At 33.0% G+C, this 16883-nt stretch overlaps 3 protein-coding genes across 12 annotated transcripts in view; 1 reads left to right on the top strand and 2 right to left on the bottom strand.

Moving 5' to 3' along the window:
• Positions 1-10572, top strand: part of eag (ether a go-go) — a 40855-nt gene extending 30283 nt beyond the window's left edge. For 7 of the 9 annotated variants that reach the window (XM_069136902.1, XM_046631682.2, XM_046631685.2 and 4 more), the window contains 3 exons: positions 478-593; positions 1327-1434; positions 3739-10572. In XM_069136902.1, the coding sequence (XP_068993003.1) occupies positions 478-593; positions 1327-1434; positions 3739-4837 (1323 nt within the window). In that variant the 3' untranslated portion in view covers positions 4838-10572. The remainder of the gene's footprint in view (positions 1-477; positions 594-1326; positions 1435-3738) is intronic. The other 2 variants (XM_069136906.1, XM_046631688.2) reach the window with 1 other exon arrangement.
• Gnmt (Glycine N-methyltransferase) lies at positions 8697-10975 on the bottom strand. The gene is made up of 5 exons (XM_046631739.2): positions 10841-10975; positions 10208-10544; positions 9550-9685; positions 9237-9357; positions 8697-9140 (listed from the first exon to the last, which is right to left on the bottom strand). Exons 2-5 carry the CDS (start codon positions 10539-10541, stop codon positions 8841-8843), a joined length of 891 nt encoding a protein of 296 aa, XP_046487695.1. The 5' UTR covers positions 10542-10544; positions 10841-10975; the 3' UTR covers positions 8697-8840.
• A 12-nt stretch (positions 10976-10987) lies between these two features.
• On the bottom strand, positions 10988-16740 carry mbt (serine/threonine-protein kinase PAK mbt). Of its 2 annotated transcripts, XR_011177367.1 has the most exons (6): positions 16559-16740; positions 15058-15902; positions 14022-14974; positions 13716-13869; positions 11296-13568; positions 10988-11092 (listed from the first exon to the last, which is right to left on the bottom strand). XR_011177367.1 is itself a non-coding variant. In XM_046631705.2 (5 exons), the coding sequence occupies exons 2-5, from the start codon at positions 15880-15882 to the stop codon at positions 13407-13409; spliced, it is 2094 nt and encodes a 697-aa protein (XP_046487661.1). In that variant the 5' UTR covers positions 15883-15902; positions 16559-16740; the 3' UTR covers positions 11251-13406. The 2 variants fall into 2 exon arrangements, 1 of the variants encoding a protein (XP_046487661.1); XM_046631705.2 differs by lacking the exon at positions 10988-11092 and having other exon boundaries at positions 11251-13568.
• Positions 16741-16883: the final 143 nt, after the last annotated feature.

Consider the following 16883-nt stretch of genomic DNA (forward strand, 5'->3'; position numbering starts at 1 on the left):
TCGGATATCACAATAAACCTAACGAATCAATCAATTAAAATTCGTTAGTCACGATACACCGGTGTATCAGCGATTACCGAAAATAATCGTCAGTCTTCATCCACGATTACGATAGAAATGATGAATGATCGTAATTTATATACAATAATGCATATCAAACTGATAAAACCTATTTGAAATTTATCTTGGTAACACATCGGTTTCACTTCCCCAAGAATTATATTTACCTCGATTTATTACAAACATTCTTAATTTCAGAGTACAAGTCTTTCAATGTGATGTCACGCTCCTAATCATTGGGTTTAATTTGGTTCACATCATTCTCAGATTTTCACTTGATGGCCAAATACATTGAGTTTCTTTGATACTATCAGAGGTTCGATAAGATCTGTCCGACACAATATAATCGCAATTGAGCCAAAAATCTTTGTATTTTCCGCTATGTAAATATCACAAATTAATGTTTTATGATTTTAGCTGATCTTCCGAAAGGTGGCTGATGTACGACGTGAGAAAGAACTCGCTGAACGTAGGAAAAATGAACCGCAGTTGGACCAAACACAAGATCATCTTGTTCGAAAGATTTTTTCAAGGTGAGACGCTCAATGATTGATTTATAGCAAGTCTATTTAACTCTACATGTACATCTTGTAATGTTTAATATTATATCACTTGTCTGATTGGAAACTAAACTGGTAAATGCATAACATATGGTATAATCACGTCGTTCATTCTCCTCAAATTAATGACAATGATACATAATACACAAGCCTATCATGTCCGAAATTATATTACACCATTAATCCTGAAAGCTCGCCTACCAAATTAATTTTATCCCATAATACATACATGTAATATTTAGTATTCCTTTTGCAGTCTCAAAACTGATGACAGTAAAATAAGTTTCTCCACACTCTAAATTCGGTAAAAAATTATTAACTCTACCATTAAAAAAGGAATGACGAATATCATTTATCAAATCCACTTTCAGTTTCTTAGTATTGTCACAAAATTTGTGACACAACTCATTCCCAGTAGTTAGTCTTGTTATACATTCATCAAATTGTGTAGGTATAAATACATATTTAAATTGGACAAAACAGTGCTAAAACAATCTGGTCGTTGTACTTGAATGAAAATTCCGTATAACATGTGTTGAATTACTGTGACAATTATTTTACAGAGAACAATGTTCTAAATCGTAACTTACTAAAGAAATCATAAGTTTGTAGCGTAAGTTTGAACATCTCGTCATTGGCATGACATATGTAAAACACGTGGGTATTTCTTTATGTGATTGTCGATTGTTGCGCTGGCCCTGAAAAGATTCAAGACGGATGGAGAACCCCTAATGACAAAGATGGTGACCTGTCATCATCAGGATTCAGACGAGGAGCTCACTGTCAACGTTCTACCACCATGGCCCAGTTTTAGGCAATTTCATTTATTAATTTCCATTTTTCCCATTCTTATATAATACTATATTCCGTTATCGTAATTCAATATTTCGTTTTTCAATATTACCATTATCATTATTATTATTATTACTGTCACTATCATTATTATCATTATTACTGCATTAGTGTCTTTGGTTCTAATCAATGAAATTTATTATCAATGACTGGCTTATCTCATTTCTAGAATTGAAACCTTTTTTAAAATAAAGTAATGCATTTCTTGATGAAATTTATCTTTTAATCGATTTCCCTAAAAATTCCTGACTAATACACAGATGCACTTGCATATTTCTTGTTTAAGTATTATGAACATATAGAAGAACACAGTGTGACTTCAGAATAAAACATTTAAGCTGTAAAGTACTGAATATTTTCATCTAAAGAATCTTTTAAACATCATTCCACTGTGTGAAAAATTGATAATGAAGTATATCCTATTCATTTTGCAAATATTTTTGCATTGCTGATCGAATATCTATCATTGCTTTGAAGTTTGGATGGTTTGTTATAAAAGATAGAATATTGTTTATCAAGAATCAAGACCTTGTTCCCATCTTATGTTAAATCCGGAATCCCTTTATACTGTCGACAGTATAGCTGCACAGTATTCATTATCAATACTTGTAATTATAGACTCAATTAATCCTGTATTTAGGATAAGGTGGAAACTGTTAATACTCATTCGAATGCTAGACTGCTGTACAATATGCCTTAGAGATTATGAGATCGTTTTTATTTTAACAGTACAACAGGGCCACAGTAAAATATGAAATCTTCAACATTGGTTCAAACGATTCTTACATACATATATAGGAATGAACTCTCCAACTTATTTGTTGAAGCTCGTTAAATTGGTTAACGTATCAGAAGTTTCATCACTTGTCTATAGATTCCTTGGTTTTTGCGAACAATTATCCAGTAGCAAACAAAACGAATATTCAATACACAACTGAAACTTATACTGTAGCTGAATAGAAAGCTCACAATAGAAAACCACTACCTTTTTCTCTGTATAACGATTAGATATTCACCCTGCAAAATACATAGCTGATATTAACTGCAACCATCCACAATAGTGAAATATAGTAGCTATAGACTTTTTGATGATATGAATAGAACTCAATATTAAAGTCGGTGTAATTGAGTGATGACCGATACTTTGAATTTATACCGATTACCTATAACCGTTGTTATACTGTATAGATTTTCATACATCGTTACAAATTGTTTTAACACAGTTTTAAACAGAATCATCACGAGAATTATTTTCAGGTTATTTTTCAGGGTTCATAAATCGCAAATACGAAGTGTTTATAAAATTCAAATTAAACGATATAACATACTCTAAAAATAACGTTGACTCTTTGTCTGAAACACATCTGAACACATGTATTTTGTTTTAAAATTATTAGTAACATATTAAAAGTAGCTGAATTAATCAAACGAATGATTAAGTATTATTCAAAATGTGAATAATTTTTTTAGTGGCAAGTAATGAAGAAAAGGCTTTTTTAAGATCTTAAATGATGAAAGTATTGGGATATACTTTCTGGGACACAAGCGGCTTGTTCCATGCTTTTAACTAACAAACACAATGGAATGCATGTGACAGACACCCTCTAGGATTCAACTTTCTCTTTTCTACTGATATTTTGATGAATAACTGCAGATATATTTGTACTATAATCATCACTAAATAGAGCTGTTCCGAGAACTGACATTGTTACTAATTTTTAGTAATTGAACTAGAGATTGCTATGCGAAATATCAAGTGTTAAGGTGCATCGGCAGTCTTTGTATACTTAGAAGCTACCAGTACTCAATTATATTATTCATCATTACCGGATTTAAGAAATGCACAAAAATCGTTACCTGATCGTTGATTTGTTGTCTCAAGAAGCATGATTTGGTCTGCAAATGGAACACGATTCGCTACCGTCCCTAAAGAAAGTGTACTATTTAATCTAAAAATAACTGCATGACCCGGAAGCTTTAAATTTTTTGGTAAACAAGGCAGCAGCTCTGTATAGTATAATGATAAATCAAATGAACAATCCTGTACTTTCATACACACATATATATATATATATATACTATAATTTTTAACCCTGTAGGCACCTTGTAGGTTGCTCGTGAACACCGCTGGAGCTGTACCCTAGCCTTGTAGCTTTGTATCGAAAAAAAATTTACGGTACTTCTTAAATACGTTTGTATTTTTATTATTTGCTATTTCTAGCTTCGTAAATCTTATTAACAGAATCCTTTGTGTGTTTTGGTACAGGTTCCGCCGAGAGAGACATAACACAGATGTTGAAAAAGCGGACAACAAAGAAAATAAGGATGGGGAATCTTTGCATTCCAGAAAAATGTCGTCGAGTGATGAGAACAATGCTAATCGTACACGACCTAGCAAGTGGGGCCGTTTACTAGGCAGTTCTAGTCTAGACTCTAGTAATGAAACAGGCATGAATGATACTTTCAAACGTTCTCTAAGCGCCAGAGATTCAAGACCTAGCTCAAGTGCAAGTACTAATAAAGTTTTCCCAAAGCTAGCTAAGCTAGGGAGTACTGGTGCAACTATCGAGGAAGTCAGTGATACGGAAAATTTGAAAGAATCAACACATGTACAAAATTTAAGTGCAGATTCAAAACAATTAAGTCTCAGAAGACTGGAAAGTTATGACGGAGGTCTGATATCACAACCGCATAATGACAGGGAGATTTTATCTGCTGTTTTAGAAGTTAAGGTTGATTTAAAGTTGGAAGTTCAAAAGGTTAATCAGAGATTAGCAAAGATAGAAGACATGTTACAGACTCTGATGAATCGCGTCTCTGTTAGTAGCACACCAATGACTGTAGTTCCTGCGCATAATCAAAATAATTCTACATCGACTCATTTGCAGAGCGTCAGTTCTGCAACACAAGGAGATAGTACAGAACAAAAGTCTGTAGATTCTAACAAAGAGCAATCGTGCGATCGTTTCAAATTTCAAGAATATACGCAATCGCATTCTGATCGTTCTAAAGAAGTTTCAGATAGACTTATGAGCTGTCCTAGTGAATATAAAGCCCCTAAAGAAGTTAGCAAAGAGTTGTTCGAACGTTTAGCCCAGGCCTCAACCTCTCGGGATGACGTGAATCCTTTGGGACCATTAATTTTGAGAAAACGTAGGAGCAAATCGCGAAATAAAGGTGCAGCTCCTCAAGCCCCTCTAGCTACGCAGCCTGTGAGTCCTACGGATGCGACTGAAACTACACAAATGCTCGAACCTGCTGAAGAATCTGTAACGTCAAGCGCAGAAGCACGAACGGAAAGGTTAGAGCGGACCGAAAGATTAGAACGTAAGCGACCACCACCCAGACCTAGAGAATATTCATGAAAATTCGCTTACCATTCTAAGAAATTATCAGTAAATAGCGAAGTTGCAAAATACATGGTCTAGTTTTTGCGCCGCAAAGTCATCTTCGAATATATTTCGATATTTAATCTCTGACATAGGTTGCTTGTATAATAATAATTGTTTCATAATACCACCAAATTCTAGTTGCATTTCAGATTTTTATACCTTACAATCGCATGAATATTTAATGACGTTTGCGATATCATATGGCACCATTGTAATTTTAGACTTGTATCGGAAGCTAGACTTTCATCACACACATATTGTGTATTAGTTTATCTGTCAAAAAACTTGTACAGTCCAAGCATAACGTTTTTCTGTATCATTTTATATCTTTCATACTCATCGAATTATGTCAGTCGATGAATTTACATCTTACCTGATTATTATGGCTGCATTATTAATTTTGTGGCGCAAAATCAGATCGGCAAAGTTTCTCAATTGGAGAATTATTGTCTTGGAAAAATGAATGTTCAACTTAAGATCTTGTTATTGTAGGAGGGCTTTAGAATATCCGTTTAGACTTAGTAAATTTGCTGCTAAGTTCAACGTAATTAAGACATGATAGTACCGATACGTAAATTATAAAATCCAATAGAATTTGCTAATTGGTTAAAAACAGTTGAACCTCTTTGGTGAAATTTTATTTTTGCTGTAAAAACAACATTATTTCCTCACATACTACAAATTGCTATAGTGAACTTCGATCTTTTTACGTTCATAAATAACTTGGATAACCGAACTGAAGTTGACACGATCAATTATGGAATGATGTTGGTGTTCAAGTTAATTTTTAGTTTGTACAACTTTCTTATACTCATTAACAATACATATTATATTACTTCCATCTAAGTTCTGGATTGATAAACGATGCTTAGGAATCGATGATACATTCAAATCTGTGGACCAAATCGTGCAGGGTTTGCTTTTGCTCTGAATCACTGAGATATGATAATCTGCAACTGAAGTGTAGACTCTAAGACATAAGTGTGTGTTGTATAAAAGGATAAATGTAAAGACACCCTACTTACCATCTCAGATAATCATCTCTGATAAGCAATAAAAAGGAAATCTCGAAATCTGAGGCATGCAACCGAATGATAATCAGCGTATTACTTAGCAGCAGTTTTATGAGCATAACTTGATATTCTATAAGTCCGATGTAGGAATTGCCTTTCATTTGATTTTGCTTGCTAAATACATCTTATAAATATGACAATGTAATTATGACAGACATTATGCAAAGTAGCTGAAGCTGCAGAATGTGATATGGAGTAAGGCCACATTTGTGCAATAATAGCTTGCGATGACTTTTTCGGACATCGAAATGTTAAAAATATGGAATAATTTAATTCTTATGATTAATTAAGATATCGAATGAGTAGTTACTCACCTTTGACTTATAATTAAATCGAACAGAAACACCTAAAAATTCGTTAAAAACTTATTTGTATGTATATGTATATGTAAATATACATAAGATATATACAGGTGTATATATAAATAATGCATGTATGTATACATAAAAATAAATTAATAAATAAATTTTATTAGGAAAGTTTATGATACGGTCTACTATAAGATATGAAAAAAAGTTAGGTTTTTACTCGGGATGCCTGAGAAATTTTTAGAAATTTTATATTTGATGCTTAGCGATAGATCTGCCTAAATAACATAATTTAATGAGGAACTAAAGTTAAAAGCTAAGAAAAAACTTGTTATAGCCAGCAAGCGTGAAGCAAACCTGTTTGTCTGGTATTGATCAGTTGATTGAAGTAGTTAAATCTATTGTTGTTATTTAGTGCTAATGAATGGTAATATCAGAGATGTTTTGTTATATTATGTCTCTTGTAAGGAGGTATGGTAGGTTTGGTATAAAGAATATAAAGCATCCTCCTTGGAACATTTGAACATCCTGCAACTTAACATCATATGTATGTAAATATCATAATTCAAGCTCATGAGTTCGCTAATTAGAAAAAAGTAGTTGTAAATACCTTTATTTCTCTGGTAAACCTCTCTGGTATTAACATGCGTTATTAATAGATATTTTCTAATTCTGTGCATTCTGGGTTGATGAAAGAAGTTTATTAATTTTTATATTATTTTCGTATTACCAGGGAACATTTAAGCGAAATGAAAAATGAAACCTGCATACTCGGCACTCCCAGTAGCCAAATATAGCAATACTAGGTATTATATTACAAATATTACAATATAAATATTATGGGTAAATGAATAGTCAAAAGCAGACATTATATGAACGTTTAGCGGCCAATTGCTGTAGCTCTCTACAAACTGGTTTCAAAGTCATAATCCAATTGCCTTTATTGCTAAGCAGCCTGTAATATTTTATTACATTCCTCAACATTGACAAGACATACATATACCTACTATATTTATTAAATCGTAAACTTTGTACCATTCTTGTAAATTGTAATGAAAAGTTGCAGTAAACATTCTGCAATACAAAGTGACATGAATTCTTGTTAGATGTATAATTATTACTCTACAGAGAAGCGTTTTAACATACAACTCTGTAATGTCCAAATACAATTTAATTATAAACAATTTAATGCTTATAATAAATATTTGAACTGTAATAACAACGGACATGCATTGACATGTGTTTAAGAAAGTCATATATTACTCAATTGATAAAAGTCACTTCTGTATTGTATAAAAGAACCAGGTATTTATTATTTTATGTGATAAAACAATTCTGAAATTGTAATTTAAGATCTTATACAGCAATATGTTTGCTATGTAAGATATAAATTAAAATGATGAAACTAAGAAAATATATATATATATATATATAATTTGTTGCAAGTTAGCAACTCTGCAGCTATGTGAATATCTAACAAAAGAATGAATTTAAATGATATCCCACAATCAAAGCATAGTACAAATATGTAAGATATCTGTAATCCATTTACGTTCTGAAGTATGACAAATGCAATTATAACAATTAAACCTTGAGGGTCTTATTGTTTAGGAAAAAGCGATTGCTTACTTATAAAATTTTTCACTTCAAATGATTTCTGTCAATCAACTGTGGAACATGTACTATTTATAATATCATGATTTTTTCACCAAAGACGATGTCGTATATGACACGAACTTACTATTTCCAACATGTTTTCTTTTTTCAACACTTTGAATAATGTTGGTCAACGCTAACAATGCAATAATCTATGCGGAATGTACATGAACATAAAATTCGAACGTTATAAAAAAAATTCCAAAGATCTAATTTCTTAAGTAGAATTAAGTACCTGCATATGTGAGAATATAATTTCGCAAAATTATAGTATATATATATATGCAAACCAAAGAATGTAAATCAGAGTTGAACTTGTTTCTTATTTTTCATTGGTAAAAAGTTGTTAATATGCAACGTGCGTTAAATATATCTACGATATCTTACACACACGTATGATATAAATTGTTGACAATTGAGAGTCTTTAGTCAATTTTTTAGTAATTATTATTAAATCTAAAGCAAGCATGGAATCACGAATATCAATAACTATTGCTAAAATAATGAAAAAAAAACTTATGAAAAGTATAAGAAATTTAAATGCAGTGCATTTTTATTCTACAATTGGGATCTTCTGATCAATTAACAGAATTCCCACACAAGCCTTTCAATGACAAACGCATACTTGTATATTGAAAATATACTCAAAATGAAAAAAAAAAAAGTTCTCTATCCATTTTCCCTGTACAAATCCTAGTACAGCGCCTGTACATTTACAATCTTTTGGAGATATATGCGTATGCAACAGTTGAAAGTATTTAGGAAGTTATGAATTGGTAGATAATTTAGCGAGGATTTGCAAAATGTATCGTATATTTCATTTCATGTTACAACTCTAATTTTTGTACAACAATAACAAGATTTCGAGGTATCGATGATTTTCCGATTCAATTACTCCTCCGAATTTTAACTCAGTCTGAACTAATTCACATTTAATATCTATTCGTCTCTTTTTTGTAGAACATGAATATAGAAACCTGGATTTTTGATTTGATCTAGTGGCTTGAAGTCACCGTAGATGGTATGCTTTGCAGTATAGTGAAAAGCCTCATTCAGCATATCTCGAAAAATTGAAAGTCTGTGAGGGTAATAAGATAATCTAAACTCACTTATGCGCTCAGAATTATGATCATTAGAAATTTCTCCATCACCTAAATCAATCAAGTAATCTAATGCTACTATAGCTGCTTTTCCGCTCACAAACAATATCGAGGTTTTAATGTCAGTCATATGTGAACTCTGAAACCAAAGGTTTAAGGTATTATAATGAATATTGCAAACTGATATCTTGGTCGAATTCCATCAGTATAAAAAAAAAAGTTATCAGGAACTTACATTATAATATATGCATTTGGATGGAGTGAATCCTGTTGCAATTATATCATCATAGTTTCTGTGATCAATTAGTAACAATCCACCCGGCTTTACACAACGCTCAAAGTTTGCAAGTGCCTGCCTGGAATACAAAATGAATTATTTTAAACGGTTTTCATAGTTGTAAGTATTGTATTTATATATATAATACTGTAAATTCTCAATGACTGAAGAAAGCATATTTAATTTCCAAACATGTAGCTCAAACTTGACGCTCTGATCTCTTTAGAAAATGTTTATTTAAAAATTGTGGAAAGTAATCTTGTTTGTGTACTTTTGTTCCCTTTGATCTCCAAACGAGTCAGGCATGTGGGCAAAACTGTTTCCTAGACAGACAACAGCATCAAACCCTTCTCCAATTAAGTATCTAATGTCATCAGCTAGTGTTAACCAGTTTGCTTCTTCAATAACTGAAAAAAAATTTCTATTTAAAAATTAATTGAGAAGTGTTGAAACTATATTAAAATTTTTTCTCTGTTCAGCTCTATGACTTTACGTACGTGCCAGAGTGATATAATACGTTTCATAAATTTCACAATGACTTCATATTTATGTTATTGCATAACGTTAGACAAGGAGATCACATTTCTCATTTAACTCGCTAAAGCGATAGCCCATTGACCTTTTCCACTTTGGGAAAAATTAGTACCGTATCTGCGAATTATTCTTAGGCATATTTAATCTGTTTAACGTATGTTGCAATTTATTTTGCCACGTTGACTAGCTACCAAGATGAACTAGAGATAGTTATTGAAAATATGTGTACCATTATTTTTATAGATATCTGCATGCTTTTAAAATTGATTCTTTGCAGTTTAACGTTTAAGTAAGTTTAGAATAACATCTTGAATCATCTGTAAGTGGAGGTCATTCAAAGTTGTATTGATAGCAAAAATTTCTGTACTTGTTTCTTGAAGACAAATGTTACTTACTCCAATTATCAAAAGCTGATTCCTTGCGGCGTGCCCACCTGGCTTTCAGTGCATATTTTAACATTTTGTCCGATGCATCAACACTAACAACTTCAAATCCTTCTTCCAGAAGCATTATTGAATCTATTCCAGTTCCACAGGCAACATCAAGAATTCGCTGACAACCGTTTTGTCTCAACAAACTCACTATAAAGTCCTTGTAATTTTGGGTACGTGACTTTTGGTCACCAATGAAGACTTCCCATACCTTTGCCGCCTTGCCATCAGCGTACTGATCCCTTACACCTTCCGCTGCTGTTCCAAGAGAGCGAGTGCGAAATACGGAGTCTACCATTATCTAGTAGAAATGATCCAACCGCACAACACTTAAAGTTAAAATAAGAAGATATCAATTTTAGACTGGAAAGAAATATTTCAATCTTGAAAACAAATTGTTCTTTCATTGAACTTACTTTGCAATACTCCAAAAATTGAAAATTAAAAAAAAAATATATCATTCACTCATTCATTCTTCTATCAAAATATAGATATCAAAAATGTATACGAACTTCAAAATAATTACAGACAAATGTATGGAACTCGAGCAGGGATAGAAACATCACTTTGAATTGATGATAGTTTGTAACTACTTACAGAAAAATGTATGAAGTTTATCCAGCAGTGGCACTGACTTCACTCAGTTGCTCAAAAAAAGCTACCCTTATTTATACTCTACTGCTTATCTTGAATCATATCTGTAGCTACTGTTTACAGTTCAACATGCATTGAACTGATGGGTAGTGAAGAAGTGTATACATGGACATGTAATAAGACAAAAATTCCAACGACAACTAGACTAACTTCGTTTGATGAATTATGGTTGTGTTGTGCTATTACGAGTTATATCTAAAACAAAATAACAAATTACAGTTTTAGTAAAATCGAAAGATTCCGAACCTTATCATATAAATTTAAACTCATGCAGAATTTGTAATACGTGTCATATGATTCTGAAGTCTGATGAAAGTATAGCAGTCTACTTGATAATAACGCTATTAAAATGCATGAAAAGTATTTCTCAATCCAGTGGTAATCAATTTATTGCTTACAATTACTTTATACAACATGTCGAGGACCGTTTAAGCTTAATTCAACATGTTTTATCATCAAATCCAGATGATTCACAAAGTTTAAACGATTTTGAACTATTCTTTTAAACAGAAAAATTGACCTTTCAATTTTTCTTGTTGTCGGTCAAAGTCAGACCTAATAATAACTCCTAGCTTCTGAATTTTCTTCTATATATATATATAGACTTTGACCGACAACAAGAAAAATTGAAAGGTCAAATATATATATATATGTGTGTATATATGTATATGTATATATCATATTTTATTGTGTTCTAGATCATACAGTAGATATTATTAATTTAATCAACTACAGTGCTCAGAGTTGAGGTTAGAAAAGAAGGAATAATAAAAACGTTCAATTATTATAAGGGAAATAATATATTGCTACAATTCAACAATTTCAATAAGTAATTGGCCCTTAATATGCTATAATACTTTCATACGGTTTGCCTGTATTTGAAATCCCTATAATATAAGGCACTTTTTAAACTTCAATAATTATTTGATTACGTCAATTATTATAGGATGCGGACCTTATCATACTTCATGTTACGTCAATTTGCATAAAAACTTTCCTATAAAACTGTGCATGCAAAGTGAACAGGTGATTGGTAGGTGACAATTAAATTTTAATACTTCCAAGGCTTTATAGAAAAATCTCATCCTTTGTTAGAATCTCAGCTTTTTTGGAATGCATTGAAAAATACAATCAGTTATATACTAAGCATTATTTTGCAGCCTACCCTGACAAACTCTAACACTGACAAATCAATTACTTATTTAGATATTCAATGTTCGGTGATTCTAAAACGTGTTAATTTTCTTCCAAGCATCAACTTCCATAAGTGGAATGTAATTTTTTTTCTTAATATTAGCATTCATCTAAGATATTAAATTTAATAATTTTTAAAAAGTGCTGGAGCGTAACATATATGTGAGAATGTGTTTTTCTGCAGATTCTTCAATTTATTGCAGGACTCTAGCTTCGATTATATCGGTATACGAACCAGATTTTTTTAATATAAGAGATATATGCAACCACCTTCAACAGGGTGTCCCAACAGTCTTTTTTCAAATTTGTAATAATCTGGTGTAAGTTTAACAGTAATTATAAGTTATAGTTACATTTATAGTTATCATGGAGTTTAACATTTATTATCTATTTAATTACCTTTTTTTCCATGCATTTTGATGATGCATATTTTGTTATAACGCACAATATTTTAAATTAAATATTTACAATTTACTTTTGAATCAACATTATTCATACTTATTAGGCACTTACAAATGGTATGTTGGTTTCTATTTTTTCTACATGCAACGAATATAAGGCTTTTACTATTATAGTATCGTGTATAAAATATTTTCGTTTTTTAAAGCTGCCAGTTACTGACAATATAAGTTGTTATTTAAAATGGGCTTGCTGTGTCTCACAATAACATAAATAACACGGACTGAAAGCTTAGATTTTTATTTACCTAAGCACATGCTTCAATATCTGTGCAAATTGAAGTGTTTGCGAATAAAAATGACACTCGAACCTTTTTTTGTGATGGTTGTAACGTTACACTGTTGTTACTATATCTATCACGATCACTATTATAATTTAATTTTAGCTGCCTCTTAGCAAATTTATTATACATGAGAATGTAAGAAGAGAAAAAAATGAGGACGGTCAGTTATATGAAGTTGAAAAATGTATCACATGAGAGATAGCAGCCATAGTTACAGCAGAATAATTTTATGTTGTAATAAGATTTACCTAATATTCATGCCTTATTTGGAATATTCGAAACATTTCAATTCTAATATCAGGTGCAAAATAGAAATTACAAGCAAGAGTCAAGCATTTCAACATCGTTATAACGTGTAGCTTGACATTGGTCTTATTACATACATAATGAAACTGAAATTGTTCAGCATTGTCAGAAAATATTGTACAAAAATGATCTTTCCATTCTTATTGAGGTATCTACTTGTGTTAATTCGATTTCTGTTCAATTTCCAACATCTGTAAAATATTACTTTTGCTTTTGAAATGAAAAATTTTCAACTCGTAGATTGTGTGGATACCTCTACAGGATATTTCAACAGGTTGTATGCCTTGCACCACGCATCAGTGGTATCAGAATGCTGGGGCTTTGAGCCTGCCTCAAAAATGGATGTTGAAGTAACTCAGCAGCCGTAGCTCGTTGGGCAGGATCACGTACCAACATTCTTTCAAGGAAACCTTGGAGTCGAGGGCTTACCTGAGAACATAAAATGGATATTTTTGTAAATTATATTCATCAGCTTACAACTGTTTCAATTTTACCAAAGATTCACAATTTTGCCCTTTTTTTAAACAATCTTTTAGCACTTTGTCTTTATTATTTGCATGGGGAAATAATGCCTACCTTGTGGGAATTTTTTAACTTAGGAGGTGGCATGTCTCTTATTCTTCGCATCGCTTGCAAAGGTGGCTCATTAAAGAATGGCGGCTCTCCATCCACCATCTCTATGATCATGATACCCAGCGACCAGATGTCAACTTCTGGACCATACGGTAACCTATTTATTGAAGAAATATATATATTGCGTTTACATAGAACAAGTAGCTTCAGTTCATGCTGATAATGAGAAATAATTATGTGGAATAATCGGCTATGATAAGTTTTATAATTTTGAAGATTGGGCACAGTAATAATTATAGTGTATCGTACCTCGATATTACTTCAGGACTCATCCAGTAAGGAGTGCCGACCAAGGACTTTCTTTTTGGTAGTTCTTGGGAGACTTGGGCACAAAATCCAAAGTCTGACAATTTTACTCTACCATCCGCGGCAAGTAAGATGGAATCAGATTTAATATCTCTATGAATAACTCCCTGAGAATGTAAATATGCCAAAGGTTTTAGACACTGGGAACAAACAGTGGCTATTTGACTTTCATCCATCCTTGAGTGCGTTACTATATCTGTGAGCGCGCCACCTTCAAGATATTCCATTACAACCCACAATTCATCATTGACCAAAAAGCTATCATACATTTCAACGATATTTGGATGGTGATAATCGCGCATTATCACAACTTCATTGAACAAGAGTTCTCTCCTTTGTTGTTTCCGCAAATCCATTTTTTTCACCGCCACTTGACGGTTAGTACTTTTGTCTGTAGCTATACAAACTGTGCCGGTACTTCCCTCTCCTATTTTCAAGAAGTTTTCCAGATTTTCTCTCGGGTCTCCTCGGCTGACTACCATCTGTAAGGCAGCTCTAAACTGTTCATGCGTTAATCTATGCTCAGCACTTTGCTTGTTTGCATTACTAGCTGATCCAGTGGCCAAATTTCCGGATGACACGGAACTCTTCAAGTTTTGATTCTGATCAGGGGTTGAAGTTGTGACAGGAGTAGCAGACGTCGTTCCAGATTTTGATAAATTATGCATGGACTGGGAGGACTCAATTGGCTTCTGGAAGTGTGTGTGTATATTCTGAGAATTCTCAGGAACCCCGTAAGCTTGAGAATGTTTAGTGAGATTATGAGAGCTCAGCTGACTCAAAGATCTCTGCGAAGCTATGGAGCCAACGGGGGATATCTTTGGTTGAATTTTTTGAACCATAAGTCCGTGAGACATGGTATGATCTCTGGATGCAGGAGAGTCAACGCTTGCAACCTGAATTGTGAAATTTATAATTACTGAAGGATTGATTCGTGCTTTTTGTTACAGGTTATGATATTATTCACAATCAAACATACCTGAATGCTCCCGTTGTATTGACCCATTGATTGACTGCTGTTAGACGGTTGATTAAGTCTTTGGAAATCATGTTCTGAAGGCTGAGGAGTATTTGGATTTGAAGTTGGTAAGTTTGGATTATTCCCAACACCTTGTAAATTTGAAATGGGGCTCAAGTTTTGGAAATTGAGCATTAGGTTCTGACTATTCGAGTTCAAATGAGTCAAATTGGGCGAAGACTGCATATTTGGATTCATGTTTTGAACATTCGGAACGAAATTTGGTAGATTTGGATTTACGTTCTGTGAATTTGAATTCATATTTTGTACGTTAGGATTTAAATTTTGTAAATTAGAAGGCAAGTTTGATGAACTTTGTCTGTAGCCATCTGTATAGGAGTGTGGTTTTCCAAAATTTGAATAAGTTTGAGGTTGAACAGTATTTGTCGTCATTTCCTGCCCCTCAGGGACAGATGGTGGAAGATTCGTATTGTTTCTGTAATCTCTCCTGAGCCTCGGAGGGCTCGATGACCTCAAAGAATTAGATCTTGCAACATTGCTTGTTTTCGGCAAGCCATTTTCGGTGGTTTTGTCACCTGGTATTCTGACCCTAGGATCATTATGACCTCTGACAATTGTTTTCAAGTCTAAAATTTCGGTGGGTGTTATTTCACTCGGATCAACCAGCGGTAAAGGTCGATTAGTCGGATTGTTGCCAACAATCGAAGCCCATTGTAAAGGTAAGCCAACAAATTTACCCTCACGTTTGTCAAAACCTGTGTGAACTCTGTGTTCAAAATTTGTTGGCGTTGAAATTTGTGGCTTTTTCTTCTTCTTTGCAAACATGATGGCAGGGTAGTCGGCTCCTGTGAAAAAATCCTATATTCATATACTTCAATCTCATGACACGAATCAAATCAAATAGGTTTTTCATGCGCGATTAATACTACTTTCTGATATCGATAATTGAGAAATTAAATTTTGTACATCTCGGCTATCTATAGCAACATCTATTTGCTTTTAGGACTTAGCAACGCTTTTTGTTATTGGTGTTGGAAATTTGTATAAACCCACATACTTAAATAATGAGAATGTTCGAAAAATTGATATGAAACTTTTCTTCGGTACTTGGCATGGAATAATGAAAAACAACTGAACAAATGAACTTTTGCAACAAGTGTGCTAGATGTAATTCTAACAGTTGTTCAACAGGCTCAACTTCAGATTGCTTGCAAATACAAACATGTATCACTGCCTAGCCTGTACCAGACAACAAATAGTGTAATTCCGAACGGTTTCGCAAGAATTCGGTGAATCCTTCAATAACCTGAATACCTTGAAGTCGAATGAAAATATCTTTGAATAAAACAATGTTAAGTGGGTATTGTTAAAATCGGTGAAATCGTGATTTATTATCATTAATGCCTTAGGAAGCCAAGTGACAGCAACGCCTTAAGTGATGGCCTAATTTTAAAAACACATCACGATCGAATCAACCCAAGGAATTCACTATGATACTCACCCGACTTGCATCAAATAAAACTTTCACCGTTTATTTCGAATTATTCAAATAGTTTTTACGCAAAATTTAATCATAAATTTATTGTCTATCCCTTCAGCAGGTTGTTTGCACGGTGGCGCTCCTAGTAGACAAAGCATCAATCCCGCGAGGAATTAAAATGGGGCGCTGTGACGTAGAGCATATGTAAAGCATTAAGTATCTACCTATATCGCATACGAAAGAGGGCCATCCTCATGGGTTAAGTTACTCTGTTAAAAAATGCGTAGCAGCCTTTAAGCTCTGTCTCTACGGTCTCTACATTATCACGTATGGATCAACTACGTGA

The sequence above is a fragment of the Neodiprion pinetum genome, chromosome 6 (assembly GCF_021155775.2).
Source record: "Neodiprion pinetum isolate iyNeoPine1 chromosome 6, iyNeoPine1.2, whole genome shotgun sequence".
Classification (NCBI taxonomy): Eukaryota; Metazoa; Arthropoda; class Insecta; order Hymenoptera; family Diprionidae; genus Neodiprion; species Neodiprion pinetum.